Source organism: Dendrobium catenatum, unplaced genomic scaffold, assembly GCF_001605985.2.
Source record: "Dendrobium catenatum unplaced genomic scaffold, ASM160598v2 fragScaff_scaffold_450, whole genome shotgun sequence".
Classification (NCBI taxonomy): domain Eukaryota; kingdom Viridiplantae; phylum Streptophyta; class Magnoliopsida; order Asparagales; family Orchidaceae; genus Dendrobium; species Dendrobium catenatum.
In genome coordinates, this window is record NW_021318912.1 from 1,025,146 (window position 1) to 1,047,305 (window position 22,160).

At 35.8% G+C, this 22,160-nt stretch overlaps 2 protein-coding genes across 3 annotated transcripts; one reads left to right on the top strand and one right to left on the bottom strand.

Annotated features, from left to right (window-relative positions):
* Positions 1-127: 127 nt before the first annotated feature.
* On the bottom strand, positions 128-9,578 carry LOC110093538 (phosphatidylinositol transfer protein 3). Of its 2 annotated transcripts, none has more exons than XM_020818452.2 (7): positions 9,334-9,578; positions 9,155-9,254; positions 4,262-4,341; positions 2,666-2,842; positions 2,479-2,577; positions 2,152-2,397; positions 128-544 (listed from the first exon to the last, which is right to left on the bottom strand). In XM_020818452.2, exons 3-7 carry the CDS (start codon positions 4,322-4,324, stop codon positions 251-253), a joined length of 879 nt encoding a protein of 292 aa, XP_020674111.1. In that variant the 5' UTR covers positions 4,325-4,341; positions 9,155-9,254; positions 9,334-9,578; the 3' UTR covers positions 128-250. The 2 variants fall into 2 exon arrangements, with proteins under 2 accessions (XP_020674111.1, XP_020674112.1); XM_020818453.2 differs by having other exon boundaries at positions 4,262-4,336; positions 9,334-9,577.
* A 7,569-nt stretch (positions 9,579-17,147) lies between these two features.
* Positions 17,148-19,032, top strand: LOC110093536 (scopoletin glucosyltransferase). Its single transcript, XM_020818450.2, has one exon. The coding sequence runs from the start codon at positions 17,321-17,323 to the stop codon at positions 18,806-18,808; it is 1,488 nt and encodes a 495-aa protein (XP_020674109.1). The 5' UTR covers positions 17,148-17,320; the 3' UTR covers positions 18,809-19,032.
* The last annotated feature ends 3,128 nt before the right edge of the window (positions 19,033-22,160 follow it).

Consider the following 22,160-nt stretch of genomic DNA (forward strand, 5'->3'; position numbering starts at 1 on the left):
GGCAGAGTGAATGTCTGAATCTAACTGATCAGAATTCTTTAAATATTATGAATTTTATTATATTTAAATAAAAAATTTACCTCTTAATAAAATACAATGAAGAAAAGGGAGTTTAAAGCTACTCACATTAAATATATAAAACTTGGTATATTAAATATATAAATAAATAAAAATTCAGTGGCATGCATGAAAATGCCCCAAACATTTCATGTTATAAAAATTCAGAAGTAATTCAGAAAGCAGAGAGATCTTAACGTGTGGAAGGCGAACTTGCAGCTGTAGCCTGCGAGGTTTCAGTTTCTACCACCAGTGTTGAAGACTTGTCATCTGATGCTCCCCAAGCTTTAATGGATTTCAGGTCATCCTTAGCCATTAATGTGGAGAACTCCTCATAGTCATAGTGAGCGTCGCTCCTCCCTCCAAATTCCTTTGGAAGGATATTCTCATCAAAGTGCTTCTGCATTATCTCTAAGCTTTCTTTGTTCTTTGGGTACACAAATTTCACCTTCTGGAAAGTTGTTGGGTCCAAGAAGTATTTGACCACCTGTACAGTAACAGTAGGAGAGAATGCAAGTACGATGAACAAGCTGCAATAACTAATGGCATGCTCTATGAAAGAAATGTAAATGAAAGACTTAGATATTTCAAATTTAGTTTGCTTACAATTACAACACAGCATGAAAACTAGTAAAATCATGATTTATGTACACAAATCTTGAATTCATTAGCTTGCATGTTGTGTTCTAATTGCAGGCAAACTAAATTTGATTTGAAATCTCTAGGTCTTTCGTTTAAGTGGTGGTTTGTGGTTCGTATTAGTGCATTTGATAAATCAGTTTCTTATATGCAACCTAAAACTCTTAATTGAAAGCCCTTAGTAGCAGCTCTTGTTTGGAAAGATCCTAAAATGAGTTGGGTTTCAACAGTAGAGTTTATATCACTTTTAAAAGTGGAAACTAGGTGTGCAAGTAATACATCATGGAATTTCAAAGATAAGCTTTTGGGCATGAAGCCAAACTCCCACTTTTGCCCTCTCTACTTTGTTGTTGTACGCCCATTTTATCTCATGGGCAATCGTGCCATTGATGCATGATGTGCATAGTGTAATTTCACTAAATTATGAGGAATGGTCATTAAACAATGAACGCTAAGTGGGAGATTGTGATGTGTGGAATCTGTTATTGATCAATTTGGTTATTCTATTGTCTCGGACCTCACCTCCTGCTTGGGTTCAGGTGCTCTGCACTCGAGGTTTTTTTTTCATACAACGCCCTGAGGCTGCGTACCCGAGCCCCCCAACACTGTGTTCCTAAGTGCCCCAGCACTGAACAATAGAGACCAAAGCGTCGCAACGACCTAGATATGGCGCCGCAGCGGTCAAGACAAAGACTGAGCGCTGCAACGTTGAGTGTTTAGAGTGCTGCAACATTTTCAAAAAGATACTTGGCGCCGTAGCGCCCCAAACTGGCTCCGCAGCGCTATGAGACGGACTAAACAGTTATTTTTCTCGTTTTTCTCAAGGGTTGCTTTCATGGGGGTTTATAACTTGGCTCTCTCGTATTTTCAATTAAGGCAAGCGTGAGAACGGTGCATGTGAGAAGAGAAGCAATGAGAGAGTGAGAGAGAAGATAGATTTGTTTTTATTTATCCCAATTTTCATAGTGGATTTTTTTGTGTAGTGTGGCTCCGTAGTTTTTTTCCCTATTTTGGATTTTTTCATGTTTGGATTTTTCCACGTTAAATCCTAGCATCCTTTATTTATCCGCTGCTTTTACTTTCTTGCTTGTTTCACATTATGGTGTTTACTCAATCATCTCATCTCCAACAATAGAATTTAAGAATAGGTGACTCAAATTAGATATGAGACAATACGTGATGAATAAATCATCTTAATGCCTGTTTGGTTGCTTGCAAGTAAAAGAGATGCTCTTCCCATTTTGAAAGTAACTTCAGACTATGATAAAGTCCAAATGGGGAAAATTGCAACCTTTATGAAGTTATTTCCCTACACTGGCTGGAAGCCAAAAGAAATGATTTGGGCCATTTGGCACATTTCCTCAGCTCACCACTAACGGGTATTACTTGTATAAGCAACCCAACAGACACGAATGCTAACCATAATGATAACCATAAAGATAGAAAATTATTTACCTTCCAAAAAGTTTCAAATATCCTCGGAGGATTATAAAGAAAAGCAACAGCAAGCCTCTCAGGATAGTGATTTTGCAAGACATGCGCTGTTTCTCGTGCCATCTTTATTGGGACTGAATTGCTTAAAGACCATCCTCCAAAATCTATGAGCCACACCATCTGCTCTTGACCCTCAGGTAAATTGAGAATTGCATTCTCTAAGAGATAAATCAGATGACGGAGTTGATTATCATGTGACGAGGTGTTCTACCAAAAACAAAGTTAACATTATTTTCCCCTTTAGTCATCCATACATGGAATGTCTTTCATGAAAAAGAGAAGTTTCACCTGTTTTCCAGGCCTCAGCACAAGAACAGTTCTGCCATCCTTGTCCTGAAAAGTTGCTCTATATACCTTCCCAGTTTCGCCTTCCATAGCAACTTCTTGCTATAACATTTAAATAAAAATGGCGATTAGTATTGGAAAAAGTACAAAACTTTTTGTGTTAATCAAAGAATTGGACAATAGAAATTACCCAGCGAATTTCTTCGGGCCTATATACTGATCTCCACTTGAGAGTATCTTCGAGCATTTTCTTTGATTTGTCAACATTCCAGCTGCGAGCTACCAAATATCTTCTGAAGCATGCATCAGAGCAGAACTGTTTGCTTCTTCCAGATATGGGGCCAATTGCAGATTTTAACTCATTAATCTGTGTCATCAAAAGGATAAGATGGATAAATGTATCTACAGAGGCATGAGATCAATACAGTAAATAGGAAACTTTTTTCACTGAAATGCATTAGCATTCTATAAATCTATCTCTAGAGACAAGACAAGAAATATGATTCCATAACACAGCATTCTACCTAATTTAGACTAGAAGTTGTAAATTTCTGCATTTAGCAATTCTTGATCAATGCATTAAATTGTTAAAGCAATATCAATAAATAAAAGCAAGGTATGCACTTTAGTATACATGCTGACAACCAGTATGAACTTTAAATGAGTGATCGGTTAAATAAGAATTCCTAAAGGTCTGTTACCGATATCTACCTACACAGCAGTTGACACAAAAGCAGCTTTGAACAGCAAGGAGAAGAACGAATTCTTATAACTAGAATTATATTATAGATTACTGCAATTGAGTCAGGTCTTAATAGTTTTTCCCCTACTTGGTTTTCTTAGAAAAAAAAACTCCGATCAATTAGCTTCTATCAACGCATGCTAGATCTTTACACAAAGGTAAGCTATTAAACTCACACTCTACCATCATAAATTTTGTAGCACTCAGTAATATTAAATACCCTCAAGATAATTTAAAGAAATTGAAATAGCAGTATAATCAACAGAATCATCATCAAAGTAAAATGGTTTCATAAATGTTTCTTTTATTATGCTAATATGGGTGATAAATATTATTGTGAAACTCTCACATTTGCAAGCCAATCCGTTCTCTATAGAAATTATGAAACCATTCATCATGTTATTTATGTTCATCATTCCATTTTATCAAAGGCAGGCCTCAAGTAGGGGTTAATTTGACTTTAGCACAAGCTAGAGTTCTCAATTTAGAGTGACAAAAACAACCTTTATATAACCATAACAGTAAACCTTCATAAATCAACATATCCCCAGAACCTACATTGTCAAGAACTCCATGCAGCACTGGTTATGCCTTTAAGGATTTTTTTTTTTTTAAACAATCCTTAGCACAAAAATAATTATGAAATGCTAACAGATGCTTATATTGACAAAAAAAATATAATATCATAGATTCGATAGTAAAAAGAAAGAAGGGGCGAGTACCCTAGTTGTTTTACAAATAAAATTTTACAATTAATTTTGCATCTTTTCAGTCTAAACCTTTAAATTTTCCTTTTTTTTTTTAATTTTGGCATTAATTGAACCATTATATCATCTAAATTATTATTACTTTTTTTTATGCTATTATAATTCAAACTCAGGTCAAATCCCCATTGAACTTTGAAGTTTTCCTACTTTAGGTTCAATATCAAATCCGTTCTTAAAACCATTATAAAGTTTGCCAACTCAGGAATCAAGAGAATGGTCAGTTATTCAAGGACGCATATTGTACAAACTAAAAAATGGCCATAGTTCAATCATGTACCTTTGCTTCTTGGTGCGTGCCATCATTCTCTTCGGTATGAGAGTGTTGCTTTCTACGAAACATGGTGCTTGTTTTCTGAACTAAGATCAAACAAACAACTCAACTTAACAAATATAATACCAAAAAATGGAAAACATATTGAAATTATTTTAGTTTATATGATTGAGATGGAAGCAAAACTTCAAATAAATGTCAGATGTGAAAAAAATTAGGAATTAAGTTAGAAATTTATAAAAACTTGAATTAAGCGTAGTAACAATAAGCTAATGTTTTAGCAGATGTGATTTTAGGAATTTAGGAATATCAATATTGTATGGCAATTGGTTACACAATAGAATCTCAAGAACTTAAAACAATTTCAATCATCAACATAAACTTAAATGTTGTTAACTTTAAATCCATCGCTTAACATTTAGAAAAGTCACCTTGAGTTTCCCTCACTTACGCTCTTTGGAAGGCTTTAGCGGAAAGAGAATCTCAACAAGCCTACCAATGCCACCACAAGTGATAGGACGCCTAGGGTCTTTATCCACGGAAAGTTAGCTGGAGGGGGGGACACAGGTAGATGTCCGGTGATTCGCCAATGTCCGGAAGGTAGATCTTCTTCGATAGACGGTACAAAGGTGAACAAAATGCAATTGATGTAATTCTCGATGGAGTCATTAACTTCTAAATTGAGGTCGAAGAAAGGGAATTGAAGAATATCCACTAAACCTTGCAGGTCGTAGACGAATCCCTGGTCAAGCTCGGGACCGGCCATGCACTAGCAAGAAAGTTGGTAGGGATGATTGTCTTCTTCTTCTTCTCTTGGAGTATAACTCATGAAAGAAGAAAATCCAAGAGGGAGGAAGAAGGAGAGAGGGGCGGCCAAGGGAGGGGAGGGGTCGGTTTTGCAAGGTTAGGGTTAGGGTTTGGGATGTGGCCAACCAACAAAATTCTGAAATTAATTTCATATTTAGTTAAATAGGAAAGGGGTTTTAAATTTTAAAATTTGAATCTCAATTTCAGAGGAGGGATAATGTAAGTAGAAAGAGAGGGGAGAGGTTAAGGGGTCGGTGGCATATATGGGGGGAAGAGGGGGAATTGTGAGGGAAATTAAAATTTCATAATTCCTTAATCCAATTTAGGAAAAGGTTAAAGAAAACAAATCTAATCTAAAATTAAATTAGACTTAATTTTAGGAACTTTCCTAATTTAGCTTGGTTAATTTAGGAAAGCATTTGAAATTCAAATTTGAATTAAAATCTTTCCCAAATCATTTAGGCTAATTTAGGCATATAATAATGATGATTGAAATCATCATCAAGAGGGCCAAGGAGGTGTGACCGGCGGCTAAGAGAGAAGTAGGGAGGTTAAGGGCCGGTGGGCAGGGGGAGGATGGACCGGGATTGGGCCGGCGGCTTGGTGGGGAAAAGGGTGGCCGGCGGTGTAAAGCAAGGAGAAGAGATGGCCGGGGTTGGAAGCAAGGGGAGGAGTCGAACCACGAGCCAGGGACACTTCCGATGACTGGTGGGTGTTGCTTTTTCCCACACCTTGGGACTTCACCACTTAAGAATTCACAAGCTCTCAAGAAGAAAACCAGAAATATTTTTATTAATCAACCATTAACCCTAATACAAGACTAAGGGCCATATATATAGGCCTCAAAGAGAAAAGAAAAGAAGTGACTGAAATGCCCGCAGGGCTACAACTCAAAACAAAACATAAGCAATGGTACAATCGTCCAACATGAAATAAAATAAGCTAATACATGAAATAAATAAAAAAATACAGGCTCCTAATTGTAGCCGTCAATCTCCTATGCTTCCGGTGATAAACATTCCGGAATCTCCTACTGATATCCTCATCAATGTTAGGAATCGAGGTGATTTCCTCAAGTAAATCAAAACATAGGCTTCAAATTGAATAGAGGTGTAAGTTTTGAATTAAAAACAAAAAGAAGTCACAAAATTATAAAAAATAAAAAACAAACAAAGTTCATAAAAACACAACCTTAATTCATAAAAGACGCATAATAATAAATCACTTGAAGTAGCGAATAGAAGTTCCGAGTTCATAAAATATAAAAACTAGTAATATAGGATAGATGTAGTGATGAGGTCATCGATAGGAGATTTCGGCGCGTCTATCAGAGACGACCACGGAGATCGACGACCATGATTGCTAGCCGTTATTATTGATTTTACTTGTACCTTCAGCTTTAGTATTATGTTTTTATTCTCGTAGTTTCCCATTTTACCCCTGCGGGTAGTAGTTGCTTTTGTATCCCCAAGAGGCATTTTAGACTTTTGCACTTTATTTTCTTTGGAGCCTATTTCATTCAAAGCACTAAGTTAAGTTTTTTATGCCATGCCCTAAAAATCAACATCATCATTATCATCAGCACCAGCAGCATCGCTTAAAGAACCATCGTGACATCTAATAACTCTATCATCCTCCCCATCACTCTCATGTGAATCATCCCATTAATATACTTCTTCATCCAACACTATAACTTTTTTATTTCCTGTAATAAGATTATTATAATAAGTAGACTCAAAATAAGGAATAATTAAATAACAATTTATTATATATTTCATAATGAATATACTTCACCAACCTTTCAAGGTATTTGATGTTTAACCTTGTTTGCATTTGGTATATCTTTGCAAACTTCCATTAATTTGTACTTCATTAATAACCTAAATATCAATATTTTCATTATCATCTGGTATACCAACACTTTTCATTTCATTTTCATCATGGTTAACCACCTATTCATCATCTGATGTCAAATCATCAAGAATTAAAGGATCATTATCTTTACATGAAGTTAACTTGAGGTGTCTATAATATAATACATCGATACACAACATGCGTTCAACAAGCCTCCGACACGTGTCGAATAAACCAAAGATGTGTTTGATTAAAAAATATTAAAAATAAATTGATCAAACATGTCAAACACGCGCATCTTAAAAATTTTATGAAAAACTCTTTCAAATATAATTCTTGTATTTCAAATTTTATTTATACAAAACATAAAAATTTAAATTTCTTTTTTCTTCTTCACATTCTCAAATCAATTGTCTGCACTCAATAACCTATTCTCCAAACATTCACATTTTCATTTCTCTATGGCAATAAGAGTTTCACAACACCCAATATCATAACAACATCAAAGTTTGATGCCATCACAACATTCTCCATTCAACCTCACTCCCTCATGATTTTCTCCTAAATCATTGCTCCAGTTCATAATAGTGATCCCCTCCCAACTTCCACAAAAAGTTAGTAACCCACAATGTAGTTGGCCTCATATGATCAAAGTGTTCAATAATTAGGCAAATTTAGTGCTAGTGTAAAAAATTTGCACGGTTTGAGTCCATGAGATGGAGATGTATTGGATACCAAATTGTCTCTTATCTAGTTGACTCTGCACTACATTTGCAAGACCTCAACCTGATGGTTATTGCACACTCTTTTGTGATGCGGTGCATCATAGTTATATTACACTACATTGAGCATTTTATGCTACTGACATTCTGTTAGCTATCACTATCCTTATTTACCTCTTTTAGTTTTATAGTACATGCCTTCCATTTTGGCCGCTAAAGCCTTTTCTGCATAGGCACAGTTAGTCCTCTTGTTAGCTGCTTGGATATATATGGTTTTGTGGACATTCTAAAGGAACACATAATACATATATCGTTTGGGTTTGAGACTTTGTTTTCCTTTTGTTTTCCTTCTCCATTCTTCCACAGCATACCTGCATCATTTTTGTTGGTATGCATTCATGTCCTCTACAAGATGGTTACAATCTAAGGCAGGACATGTGGTGGTTCAGCTAAGCTCGCCACCTAAGGTGATCGAATTGGACATTCATACCAAACTTGATGCACCAAATGCCTGGAGGGGGGAAAAGAGACCAATCCTAAGCTCCTTGAATTCCAAACTAGAAGAAAAGTTCCATTCCAAGCTCTACCAGAGTAGCACCCACCCTGGTGGTTTTGCCTACAAGAAGTCCAAATAGTTCTTCAAGTTACCCGGCTCAACTCTACACCTTCTTTCTCTCTTTCTTGTTGGAGTTCTTACTTTCCCTCTTTTTTTACCCTATCCCTGTACTTGACAGCTTATTGAAATAAAGGTTTTATTCGTGTCTTAGATATGCAGGATCATGCATAATTTTAAGTCGTCTCCAGTGAGTCCTATCTGGTACAAACATTTTCTGCAAGCGTCGAAATTTATTTTCCGCTTCAAGTCATCAACAGTCAACACTAGGAAATATAGGGAAGAACTCCCATGAAGTTTCCGTTACAAAAATATCTGAAAAGTAACGGCTGCTTAGAATTGTCAAAGTTTAAACAGAAAGATCCTGTATTACTGTATTAGGATTATTTTTAATGTGAACAGAAACCGTTTCATCACCCTCAGTAAATTGTCACCGATACATTGATGAAATTACAGTTCAATACTTATATATAGATTCGATTGCAGATTAAATTATCACCATTAAAAAGAAGTAATTTTGACGATTTCAATCTACAAAAGCTATTAACCCTCGCAATAATTAGCTTACCCACATGAAAATCTGGGCGATGGTAGAAAGTATTTCCCCATCAAATAAGCCAAGACAAATTAGGGTAAGAAAAAGTAAACCACATTAATACAACAGAAAATAATAATAATAATAATAAGTTTGCAATTTTCCACCTCCAGATCTAGATTAAAGTTCAAAGCCTGGTAATTGTTGTTTTGCTGTTAAAGAAATATATTTTATCTCGCACATGCCAAAATTCATTACGCAAAGCACTGTAGAGGACCCCAAAGGCCAAAAAAACGGACAAAATTGAAGACAAAACATGAGAGAATACATGCTGCGGAGGACAAATGGAGACGATGAGATATATTTACCTGATTTCAGTAGCACAAGAAGAGGGTAGAGGATAACGAAGAGAGAAAGCAAAAGTCAAAGTTTTGCTGAACCACCAAAGGGCGAATTAAGAAGACAAAACTGAAAACAGTGTAGAAGACAAACTATAAGTGAATACAGCGCCTGCGAAGAACAAATGGAAGGAGATAGAGAGACGTACAAGAAGCTTTGTGTAGCAGCTGAAGAAGAGGGAAGAGACGCAGAGTCAGCAGACAATGAATAGGGAGAAATAAAGGCTCATTTTTGTCTGCACCTCTTTCCTTTCCAAGGGAGGGCAGAAACCAAGCGAGACAAGACAAGTTACAATGCTTTACAGCTTCTCGCGCGCGCGCGCTCTCTCTCTCTCTCTCTCTCTCTCTCACACACACACACGGGAATTCAGTCTGATCTACCCACCTTCCCATTTGCAATAAAAAGTAGAGCTACTTGCTTACTTTTGTAGGGGGTAAGTGGAAGCCACGGTGCGAAACTGAAATACGAAATAAATTGTCAGCCATAATTATATAGGATGAATTTATTTAAATTTTATTAAACTTATTTACAAATTAATAATATGCATATATTTTTTATATTATGTAATTTAAAGTAAATTTAATATTAAAATAATATTGATAAGTCATCAAAAAATTATCTTGATCGGACACCAATCTCGAGAAAAAAATCAAGTTAGAAACTTCAAAAATTAAATTTGGGATCATCTGAACTCCGATTTTAGCAAACTTACTGTCAAATTGATCATCTCGGAAATACGAGCCCAACAACACCAAATTAAGCTAAATTTGAGCCCAAATGAGTCCAAATCAAGGACCTGAAGCGCTGCTGTAAAGTTTGAACCACAATTTGGGTTATCAAAAGGTTTCTAAACATAACGTGCTTATGGTAGAATCGAGCGACTCGACTAGACAAATCCAACGAGCCCAAGATCGCTGAATTTCATCATCATTAAGACCTTCAAATGTTTGACGAAAGATACACGATCAAGGGATTCAATATCGACAGTCCATCCAACCACTCCCAATTTACCCCTAATCTCTCACCTATTTACTGGCCATGCTACTTCATAAATCTATAAATATACCCATCATTTCTCTTGAAAAGTGGTCTAAGCAATAAGAGAAGAAGCAAGAAGAAGAAGAGGAGAAGGATAGGAGGGAAGAAACTGCTCGACCAACGCCGAAATTCTGCCTGACTTCCGACCACCGCCGGAATTCTGCTTGACTTCCGAACGAAGCCGGAATTCTGCCCGACTTCCAAGTGATGCCGAAATTCCGCCCGACTTCCAAGTGATGGCGGAACTTTGTTTGATCTTCAAGTGACGCCGGAGTTTTGTCCGAATACCATCTAACATTGGAGTTCTCCCCAGCCGCCGACTGAATTCGGACTTCTACCCAACGACGGACCTCCGCTCGTCGCCAAATTTCTACCTGACACCGGACTTCTACCCCGTTGTTTGATTTTCGTCGGATGACTATCCAATGTGGGATTTCTATCCACAGCTGGACTTCTACATGACGTCGTCCTTCTAATCTTCGTCGTTAGACAACGGTCCTTCTGACTTACGTCGCCCACCGACTATAGTCTTTCTGACCTCCATCGCCATACAACGGTCTTTATGACCTCCGTTGTCCGCCGACTATGGTTCTTCTGACCTTCATCACCAGACTATGGTCCTTCTGACCAAACGAACACGTCAACAATGATTCTTTGTATTCCTACCATATAATGTACTCCATATGATGTATATCAAGCCAAGGCCTCCCCCAAGGAAGGGTTTCATTTGTAATCAACTGCAATACTAGTTGATTCATTCAAACTAAGCTAGGCCCCATGATTTTTCCCCCCTTTTTAGGGATTTTTCACGTAAAAATCTTAGTGTCTCTAGTAAATGCTACACAATCTCTTTTTATCTGCTTGTGTGATGGATCTTCGTACAACGCTAAGACGCTAAACATTATATTTCTCTACCGCCGTGAATACTTCATGACGCAACATATATATATATATATATATATATATATATATTGTCAGCCATAATTATATACGATGAATTTATTTAAATTTTATTGAATTTACTTACAGATTAATAATATGCATAAATTTTTTATATTAAGTAATTTAAAGTAAAATTAATATTAAAATAAGTAAAGTTCGAATAGTACATACGACAAAAATATATATATATATATATGCTTTTGAATAATGTAAATATATAATTCATATTAAGATAATATCTTGGCAAGATTTGTAAGGATTTTTAAATACATGAAAAAAAAATTCTAGAAAATGAAATTTAATTTTTTTGAACATGATGATTTTCAACAAATATTAATTTGTTAGTAATATATATTAATTTATGATGATCTTCTTTGAAATTTGAGCAAATAATTTTAGAAAATTGGAAAAATAATAATATTTAATGGGGGAGGAAGATGGTCAATAATTTTTGAGTTAGTTATGTTAGTATTTGGTCTAATTCCGTGTTAGTTATAGGTGTACTTTCTTTTCTTTTTTTTTTAAAAAGCCTTGTATTATCATTAGTGTCTATAAATAATTACTAGAGATTGTAATAGAGGATAACTCTCCGAAGGCAGAGAAATAAATTTTTTGTTATGTTTTCTTCTCATAGAATAGTGAGCTCTCTACCTCTCTCTCTTCCTCTACATTCAAGAATAGCTTTTTTTCTCAAGAATCCCAACAAGCTATTTCATCAAACTTGATGAATTATCTCACTATTGACCAATAAATTCACATCAAGCTATTTTCTCCTTTTTAGCTAGACAAGCAATCTATTGGATGAGTGTGAGGGAGTCAGTCATTGCTACATCCATGATAAAATTCAAAGCGTGTCACAAACTCAATTTTCATATAGGATGCAATAATGATTGACTGCTTCACACTCGTCCAAGAGATCGTCTGCCAAGCAAAAAGGATCAAATAGCCAAATATGATTTTTTTTTCTATTCATGTATCCAACAAAATCTAAATTTAAATATCTTGCCACCACAAGGGGATCAGATCTTTTATAATTGAGCATTTGTTCTTTATAGATATTGAAAAACTTTATTTGCAACATTTTAATGATGAAGTCCTGGATTATTCAAAAACTTATGTAGGAAAGACAGGCACAAATATGAGCATACATTAAGTTCCAACAATAAATGCGAAAGAATTTACTCCATTTTTTGTATTTCAATTTATTCTTTAAGTATTGCATAAGATTTAATTTATTCTAGATGTTTGTGTTTCAATTCATTCTTTATAAAAAAGATATGAATAAAAATATATTTTTTCTAATATTTTATGAAATTTTTATTGTGTGATTTTTAATATGTTATACGTTTTGGTTATATGAAATTAAGTTTTCAACAATTGATTTTTCTTGCATAAATTTTTGAATATATTATTGAATTGCAGCTTTCTGAGAAGTGCAGTAGTTATATAAAAGTCTTGAAATATTCATATAAATGTTCATTTGAAGTTAGAAATTAAAAAGAGAAAGTTCAATTAGTATTTTTTTACAAGTAATATAGTTTCCACTAGCAATGGTGCACTTTTTTGGATATTGTATCAATTACTATTAAATTTCATTTGCATTCTATATTACATGGGATTGGAGATATTTTATTCTAAAAGGTGGGAAAATGCACTCTTTGTTATGTTATAAGAGCCTTAAATGTACTCTTCTGGTCTCATATGCTTGATGCAGATGTGGGAGGAATTTTGGCTCCACTTGTTGAAAGTATGTGTGAGAGGTTAAATAATACTATAAGTACTCTTCTAGCCTCATCTATCTAATACAAATGTGAGAGGAATTTTAGCTTCACTTTCTATATGCAGGTGTGTGAGATAAACAGAGGCATAAGAGGAAGTAAAGTTATAAGCAGATATCAGGACTTGTGCATTATAATTCTTACATTTTATAAAATAATATTTTAATGAATTTAATTTATGAAATATTTTGGAATATTATAAATAAACTCTAAACCTCTGTATGAAATTTATTAGAGAAATAAAAATGAAAGTGATATGCAAGTGATCATTTGAGAATAAGTGTTATGTATAGTATCTAAAGGCTTCTGTAAAAGTGGTAATGTGATTATAAAAGTATAAGTGCAAGCTAGCTTTGAGATTAAGTTTATAATGGAACTTTAATAAATTCAAAATTTACTTATACTTTAATTATTTTGCAAGTCTTTATGTTTTACTTTATTAAATGCTCTTAAATATTTATATGATATTGTTATATGTAAGGGATTAGATAGGGAGTCAACTGAGCTAGTTTTTATTTTTTAAAATTTTCAAGCAAATGAAAGCCTTCAGTGAAGGAAAGTAGGTCTAGAGGAAGATTCTCTAAGCTTGAGTATAAGGCAAATAATTTTGTAATCCAATTTTATTATTTTTGATGTATAGATATTTTGAGCTGGATTGTTGTAATTATATTTTGATGAAATTAAAATTGATTACACTGCTTTTATATTTTGAACAAAATCTAGTAACTCTGCAGGTTGTTGTTATCGGTGGATGAGTTAATTAATTATAAGTATAAGTAAATTCAATTTTTCATTTAGATCTTAGGATGGTCACATACCACCTGTCCTAGAATTATGAATGACATGAAAAAGTGTTATTACCATAGGTTAGCATATCAATAATGTAGCTATTGTGTCATAACTACTTGACCATGTGGTGCTTTTGGATTCGTCAAATCAATAGTAAAGATTGCTAGCGAGTCAAAGATGAAATAAAAATAAAGAAAAAAAGTCAAAGGTGAAAAAGAATAATAAATGCGACTTAGATTTTTTTGATAAATCGATCTACCCTCATATCAAGTGATCTGCCAAGCCAACTACCCCAATTGCCAAACTTTGGATGTTCCCCATTTGATTGTCACTTAATTCTTCTCAATGATTGATATTCAACATTTATTAGACATCAATGCCCAAATGATTTATCCTTATTAAGAGAAAAACTAAGCAGGTCGCACTTTATCTCCTGATTTTTGCCATTTTCCTTTGATTGTTAGTAGATATATACCAACATCCATTGTCCATCAGTAATGATGTGTGATGCCCACTTTTTTGGTTGCATAGTCTCACCTCTTATTAGATGAATGGCTAAGATGATCCGCGATCGCGTTCTATCTCCATATTTTTTATATTCACCATCAACTATCATCCGGCTCTCATCACTTGTCGACAACTGTTATACCTCAAGGCCCTTTAAATGCCTGCAATAGCTCATGTTATCATATTATATTAATACATTTTTTAGTTATGAGCATTGCGTTCTAGAAAATTCGCAGCGGTAGAGAGATGTGTAGTTTAGTATCATAGCTTTGTATGAAGATCTAGCACATAAATAGATAAACAGAAGAGATGCGAGATTTATAAGAGACACCAAAATTTTTACATGAAAAATCCTATAAAGAGGAAAAATCATGGGGTTGGGCCCAATTAAAATGATTTCACTAGTGTTCGTAGTCGATTACAAATGGTGCCCTTCCGTGGGGTAAGGCATTGGCTTGATGTATCATATAGATCGAGCACATTACATAGTTTGGTAGGAAGAATCCAATCAACAAACCAATGTGAGTTGCATATTAAGATATGATATCATACATACAATTGAGTAACGACGGTAAATCTCCCTTTAATAACTAGTTTAGGCTCCGTTTGAAGCATTAAAATTGATTTTTAAAAATAATTATAAATTATTCTAGAGAAATATTATTTTTTGTCACTGCAGATTGCAATTTCTCATCATAAAAAAATTTGAAAGGCAACCATATAACAATAGCTAAATAGATGTATATATTATAACGATTTAAAAAGCAAATCAATAAAAAAATTTTCCTAAATAGATATTTAGGTCTTTTAAAATTTCAAATTTTCTATCTAATAAGCCACTTAATATGAATTTTAAGAATTTCCAAGGACAAATAAATCAAATTATGGGATAATGTTTTTTTTTTTGCCAAATACATGAGTTAATAACACCAACTATAAAAAACAATGACAATTTAAAAATAATAGGAAAAAAAGAGATTTAGATGTACAGTCCATTTTGGATGAAATATCCTTTTTTTTATTCAAAAAAAAATTAATTTTAATTATAAGTAATACAATGGATTATCAAATTTATCCTTTCAAATTAAATTAGCATTATTACCATTTGCATTATAATAAAAAATTTTATTGTCATAAATAAATTAATATAATATTATTTTGATATTAAAATTGTTGTATAACAAGTAAATTTCTTCAAGTCGGTTTAGATTAAAAATTCGCGACGCTTTGCCTCTCCTCCTCCGCTAGGGTTTCGGGGCGGCGTGCCTCTTTTCCCCCTCCGGGCGGGGGGGTCCGTTTCTCAGGGAAGTCCTTTTTCTTATTTCTTAAATTACTAAAACAAAATATATAATTTTAATTTTATCATGAATATTATGATTACCTTACATTTCACGATGTGTATTTGCATGGTCTTTTCTACCCTAAATCAATCAGCAAACTCAATGCCTATAAATCTTTAAAGTGAAAATTTTAGGGAAAAAAAGTTGATGATCTTGACTTTCTACAACTAATAATGCGCATATTTCAATTTATTTATTTTTTTTAGAGAAATATATTTGATAGTTGCTTATAGGTATAATTATCCCCAATAAGAGAGAACCAATTGTGTTCCTCAATAATTTTTTGAAGTTGAAGAAATTGAAATTAATTAGAACTAATTCGAATTCAAATGTGGTTCAAATCCAAATTCGAACCCAAACTCAAAGAGGATTCGAACCATATGTTTATTTGAGCTCAAATGTGAAATCAAACCAAAATGTTCGAATCACTTGTGCTAGCTAGCATGTTTCTATCAATGGCTTCCTTTAGTAATATCCTGTCGTGAACCCCTCTTTGCATTCATGCACAAACTCTCATAGACAACTTTTCATAGAGAGCTCTTGTTATGAGTTGCTATCTATTTCACGAAACACCAATCTCATCAATGTCTACTTCCAACGAATTATCCTTCACAAGCTGTTGAATGCGTAATAAGCACTCACACAAATAGGAAGATTTTAACCCATCTCTCCTTTACAAGTTGACGGTATAGTAGACACCTTAACATAGTGAAGGGCCATTGTGAAACCTCTTCTCCTTCACATGCCTAAGATTTTGTTGCGAGCTCTTGTGCGGCGGGATACTCGAACCCCTCTCTCCTTGACTCCTTCACACACTGTTGATCCCTTTGACACCTTCTTACAATGAGTTGCGTTATGAACTCCTTTCTCCTTTAGATGCTGATGGCCAAGTGGGGAGCTCTTATCCAAATAGAGAGTGTTGGAACATTTTGGTTCAAATAAAAATTTGAACTTAGATTCGAACTCAGTTTGAGTCAGTAATGTTTGGATTTGGATTAAAAAAATGTTCTATTAATTAATATTAAAACATTTAAATGCCAAGTCAAATGAAAAAAATCTAATATGTGCAATATAATATATAAAATAAGTGCAATTTTGATTAAATCTATGTTCTTCTTTATAGAAGAAAATAAATTAAAAAGAAGCTTTCTTTACTGATTATTAAAAGGGTTATTTCAATTTTGTATTTAGTTTTAAATAATAGAAAAATATTATTTTAAACACTCATCTACTTTTAAATTAAATTTTATATGATTCAACAAAATTAAACTAATTTTTAATTAAATATGAATTTAAAATTTTTTACTTTTTGCTAATGATATTTCTCATGTTAATAAAGATAAAGAGGGAGTTAAAAAAAAAACTTCAATTATGGCTGTCAACTTTAGAGCTTAAATGTATTCATTTGAGTGGATTTAAAATTGAATGCATAATATAATTTTACTAGCAATAGATTTAGTGAGGGAGTGTGACTTTGAGTAATCAAGTCATTAAAAAGAGTACACATTTTACATATGTGGAGTCTATCAAAGTGATTGTGAAATATATGAGAATAAATTTTTTTAAATAATTCATTCTAAAATTATTAAGAAAAGTAAAAATGACCTTATACTTACGCGGTATTCTCTGTAGCCTAACAACAAATTCAACGCTTATAAATCTTCTTATACTGTGCAACCTGTAAGTGATATTTAAATACTCCATTAAATCATTCGTTGCCCTCTGTCTCTAAGCAGCAGCGATGGAAGCAACAATCAGCCAAGAAACATCGCCGCAGCCACCACTGCGAGGGTTTTTCTTCCCCTTGCTAAGCCCAGGCCACATGATCCCTCTAATCGACATCGCCAAGCTACTCTCCCGCCGCGGCGTCTCCGCCACCATCGTCACCACCACTGGCAACGAGCCCCTCGCCCGCCCCGCCATCGATCGCGCCAACTCATACTCCTCTCTCACCGCCGCCCTCCCAATCGAGCTCATCCTCCTCCCTTTCCCTCCCTCTGCAGCCGAACTCCTCCAATCGCACAATCGTGAAAATCTCACTAACCTCCCGCCCTCCGATTTCAGCCACCTCTTCACCGCCATCGCCGCCCTACGCCCTTCCCTCCAAGACCTCCTCCGCCGCCAAGGCGCCGACTTTCTCATCTCCGACGCCGTCCACATCTGGACCGCTGATATGGCTGTCGAGCTCGGCATCCCACACATAGTCTTCAGCGGCCATGGTGCCTTCCCGATCTGCGTCCACGAGAGCCTCGCCCTCATGAACCCTCTCGAGCGCTTCTCCGACGATGACACGTCTCCAATTATCCTCGACGATCTCCCAAACAACATCGAGTTAACCAAACCGGAGATTTCCGAAATCTTCAATGTCCCACCGATGCTTCACTTGATGAAACAGGCGGAGGAGAAGAGCTTCGGCATGGTGGTGAATTCTTTTTACGAACTGGAACCGGCTTATGCGGATATTTTCCGCCGCGGCCGGGCGGGTCGTGGGGCGTGGCTCGTCGGTCCGGTGTCGTTATCTAATGCGGCGGATGATCAAATCGGTCAGGCGGACCGTGGGAGCCGGGCACACCCGGATACGGACCGGTTGATGAGATGGCTAGACGCGCAGCCGGCTCGGTCCGTGGTTTACGCCTGCTTCGGGAGCCTGTGCCAGCTCGACGGTGCGCAGATGCGGGAGACGGCGATCGGGCTGGAGAAAAGCGGGCAACGGTTTATATGGGCTGTTAGGGACTGGCAAGGGGCGGCGGCAGAACAGTCAGAGTGGCTGCCGGAGGGGTTTGAGGAGAGGGTGGAGGGGAAGGGATGGGTGGTGAGGGGATGGGCCCCGCAGGTGGCGATACTTGGACACGTGGCGGTGGGTGCTTTTGTGACGCATTGCGGGTGGAACTCGACGCTTGAAGGTGTATCGGCGGGGGTTCCGTTGGTTGCGTGGCCGTTGATGTACGAGCAGTTTGTGAACGAGAGGTTGATTACGGATGTGCTGAGGGTGGGGGTGAGGGTGAGGAAGGGAGCGACGACGGCGACGGCAGATGAGGTGGCGGTGGCGGTGGGGAGAGTGATGGGTGATGGTGAGGAGGCGGAGGGTTTTCGAAGTCGAGCGAAGGAGTTGGCGGCGTCGGCGTGGCGGGCTATGGAGGTGGGCGGGTCTTCCTATGAGGACGTTGGGCGGATGGTGGAGGAATTGAAAGCCCAAGTCAGGCGTGAATCAGCAAGACGAAAAAATTAATGAGATGGGAAACATCATGGTTTAACTATCATATTAATTAAGTAAAAAAAAAGGCAAATCGTTATCCATTGAGCAATGCAATTATGACTTGAGCAGATTGCCTGCCAATCCTTTTACCTTTATAAGAATTTTTGAATTGTCATTGATGTTTTTGATCATAATTTTTGAAATTGTAGAAGGGGATTAGATGCTTCATGATGATTATTACTATTTTTAACTTCTTAGACAATTTTTAGAACATTATTTAAAAAAAAGAAAGTTAAGGGGTTTTGACGTTAAGTGAAGTGAAACTTGTTACATAGATAATAGAGAGATTGAACCATCTCTTACTAGGGTTTCATTAGAGGTTATGAATGATGAGTGAGAAAAGAAAGTTTTCAAGTTAGCAATAATATGATGGGATTATCTACTTTGTGAAGCCATGTGATGGAAACACTGCTAATGCCAACAACAAATTATGTCTATGTTATGGGCACATAATTGATCAACGTTGTTGTAGTCAATGAGAGATAACATGGAATATTATGGTGAGTGGAGCAACTCTTGATAGAGTTACATTAAACACCACATAGTTGATAGTGAGCAAGGAATGGTCTAGGTAGAGATTGATTGCATGATCAAGCACGAATCTTGGCCGGGCATATTCAAGCTGATAACTTGCAAAATTAAATTATGAACCATTCAAACTCTAATTTCAGCAAACTTATAATCAAATTGAACATCTATATGAGGCAAACCCAATGACACTAAAATTGGTCCAATCTGAGCTCAATTAGGTATAAATCAAGAGACCAAAGCACATTTTGAAGGGTTTAAAGCATAAATTGGATGATCAAATGATATTCAAATATAACATGCTTATAGTTGAATGGAGAGGTTAGAAGAGACAAATCTAACGAGCCTTAGATAGCTTAATTCCAATATCATTATGGAAGTTAAGTGAATTAATATGAGTCGTCCGATGGAGCACTTTGAATTTGGCCTGGATCTTCTCCATATTTATAGGGCATGCCACTCTAAAAAAATCTATAAATAAACTCCCTTTTCCTATGTGAAAAGTGGCTTAGAACCTTTGGTTGGAGATTGAAGAGAGCTCTGAAGATTTAAGGATCTAGAGCCCTATCCACGCACCACCACAAGCGAACTTCTGTAGGCCGACCAAACCACTCTCGAACCTCTGTCCAATCGCCAACCTTTGACTATCACGTGACTTCATCCCGACTATCGATTGATAATCGTTAGGTCATTGAACCATTGCATGGCCGCCGACTTCCGCCAGACCACCACTAATTTACCGACCACCGCAAGACCACCGCCTGGTCGCCAATCGTAGCCAAATAACCACTCATCCGCCGATCACCGTAGGACCACCAACCTCAGTTTCCCATCAGCCACGGTCCCTCCAAGCTCTGCTGCCTATCGATTGCGGTCCATCCAACATACATCGCTTGATTACGATCCTTCTAGCCAAACAAACATGCCAAAACTCTCCTGATATTAATTCTCATATCAATATATTCTTCCAACTTCCAACATATAATGGGCTCTATATGATGTACATTTCTTACATTGAGCCAAGGCCTTCCCTTTGAGGAAGGGCCTTATTTGTAATTAATAATAAACATTGGTATAGTCATTTTAACTCTGTCAGACCCTGTGGGTTTTCCCCTTTTCAGGATTTTTAACATAAAATTTTTGGTATCTCTTATGACTCTTGCACCCCTCTCTCTTATATGTATGTGTGTTGGATCATCGTACAAAGCTTAGATGCTAAACTTTAAATCTCTCTACCACCGCAGATGTTTTAGGACACAACACTTATATTACATTGACATGAATCTCCACTAAAATTTGTTAATGATGGATTAGACAAATGCAAATATTTATTGGAAAGTAGATGCTTGGGAATTATAGAACGAGGATAACCTAAAAAATGGTTCCACTTAGATAGAATGTTCTTGATAGTAAAAAAATCAAATAATGTAACTAATGACTTATAGATTTTATCTTTTCTATGACTTGCTCTAATCACTCACGTGAAAAGATGTGATTAAGAACTTTTTATATTAGAGATATATAGAATGTTATGTAAGGTGAAGTTATTATATATGAAACCCATTAAGTAAAAGAAGTGAAACTCTTAAATATTGAGGTGCCTTTTGGTGTAATAGCTAAATTTTTTTGTAAGGAATTTCACAATTAAGTGTGCCCATTTCGGAGCAATTCTGAAATAGGTGACTTATTAGAAGTTACAATTTTATGAGTCTCTTAGGCCAAAGCATATAATATCTCGATAATTAAGAATTTAGATTGTTATAAATGATATTGAAGCAATACACTATCTGGAAGATGGAAACTAAGTGCAATACAAGACAAAGTACTACGCCATGGGAGCCACCTCTTGGAACATGTATGGGACAAAATGCTAAATAATGGGAGCCACCACTTGAATTTGAGGGGCTACCTCAAGAATCATATTTTCCTAGTGGTTGATTTTGGGATAAAGATAATGACAAGGACATCTATTATTTAAGTGGTGGAGATTGTGAAACCTCTTAAGTAAAAGAAGTTAAACTCTTAAATATCAATGTATCTTTTTATATAATGGCTGAAATTTTTGTAAGAAACTCCACAATTAAGTGTGCTCATCCCAGAGTAATTATGGGTGATCTATTGGGAAGTTACACCAACAGGACAAAATGTCAGGCTCTTAGGTCAAAGCGGATAATATCTTGAAGTTTAAGAGTTTGAGCTATCACACTATATTTAGAAGTTAAGTAAAACTAGTGTGGGTAATGAAGAGACCCAAATCAAATTTGAGCATAATGTCATTATAAACTTTATATAATGAGTGAAGAATGAGAGTTTATGCTCCACTATGAAAAAGCATATGCTAGAAATTTTGTCAACATGTGTATTTGGTATAGGCTCATAAATGGTTAGTGGTATAATGGTCAAATGGTACTACAAGATGCTCTAGTAAGCGAGGCAACACTCAAAAGACTAACCTTGATTGCCCACATAATTGGTTGTTACCAATGTATGGTTTATATAAAGGTTGAGTGCTTGATGACGAGGACACTCCAAATTATGATCACTAAAATAATAGTTGAGACTATCAAGATTATTGAAGAGGCTATGGATGGCAAAATTGACCTTGATGGTGTGATCACGAATTAATATTTTGAAATTGCAGCGGTTGGAATTGTGACATCAATTGGACTTATTATGTTGATTGGTATCAAGTTGAAAAAGTTTTTGATGGAATTCTTCGAAGGAGAATTATGTGTCTCGAGCATTGATGCTGGGAGATAAGATACTTTTATTCAGTGATAGGAATATTAAGAATTTT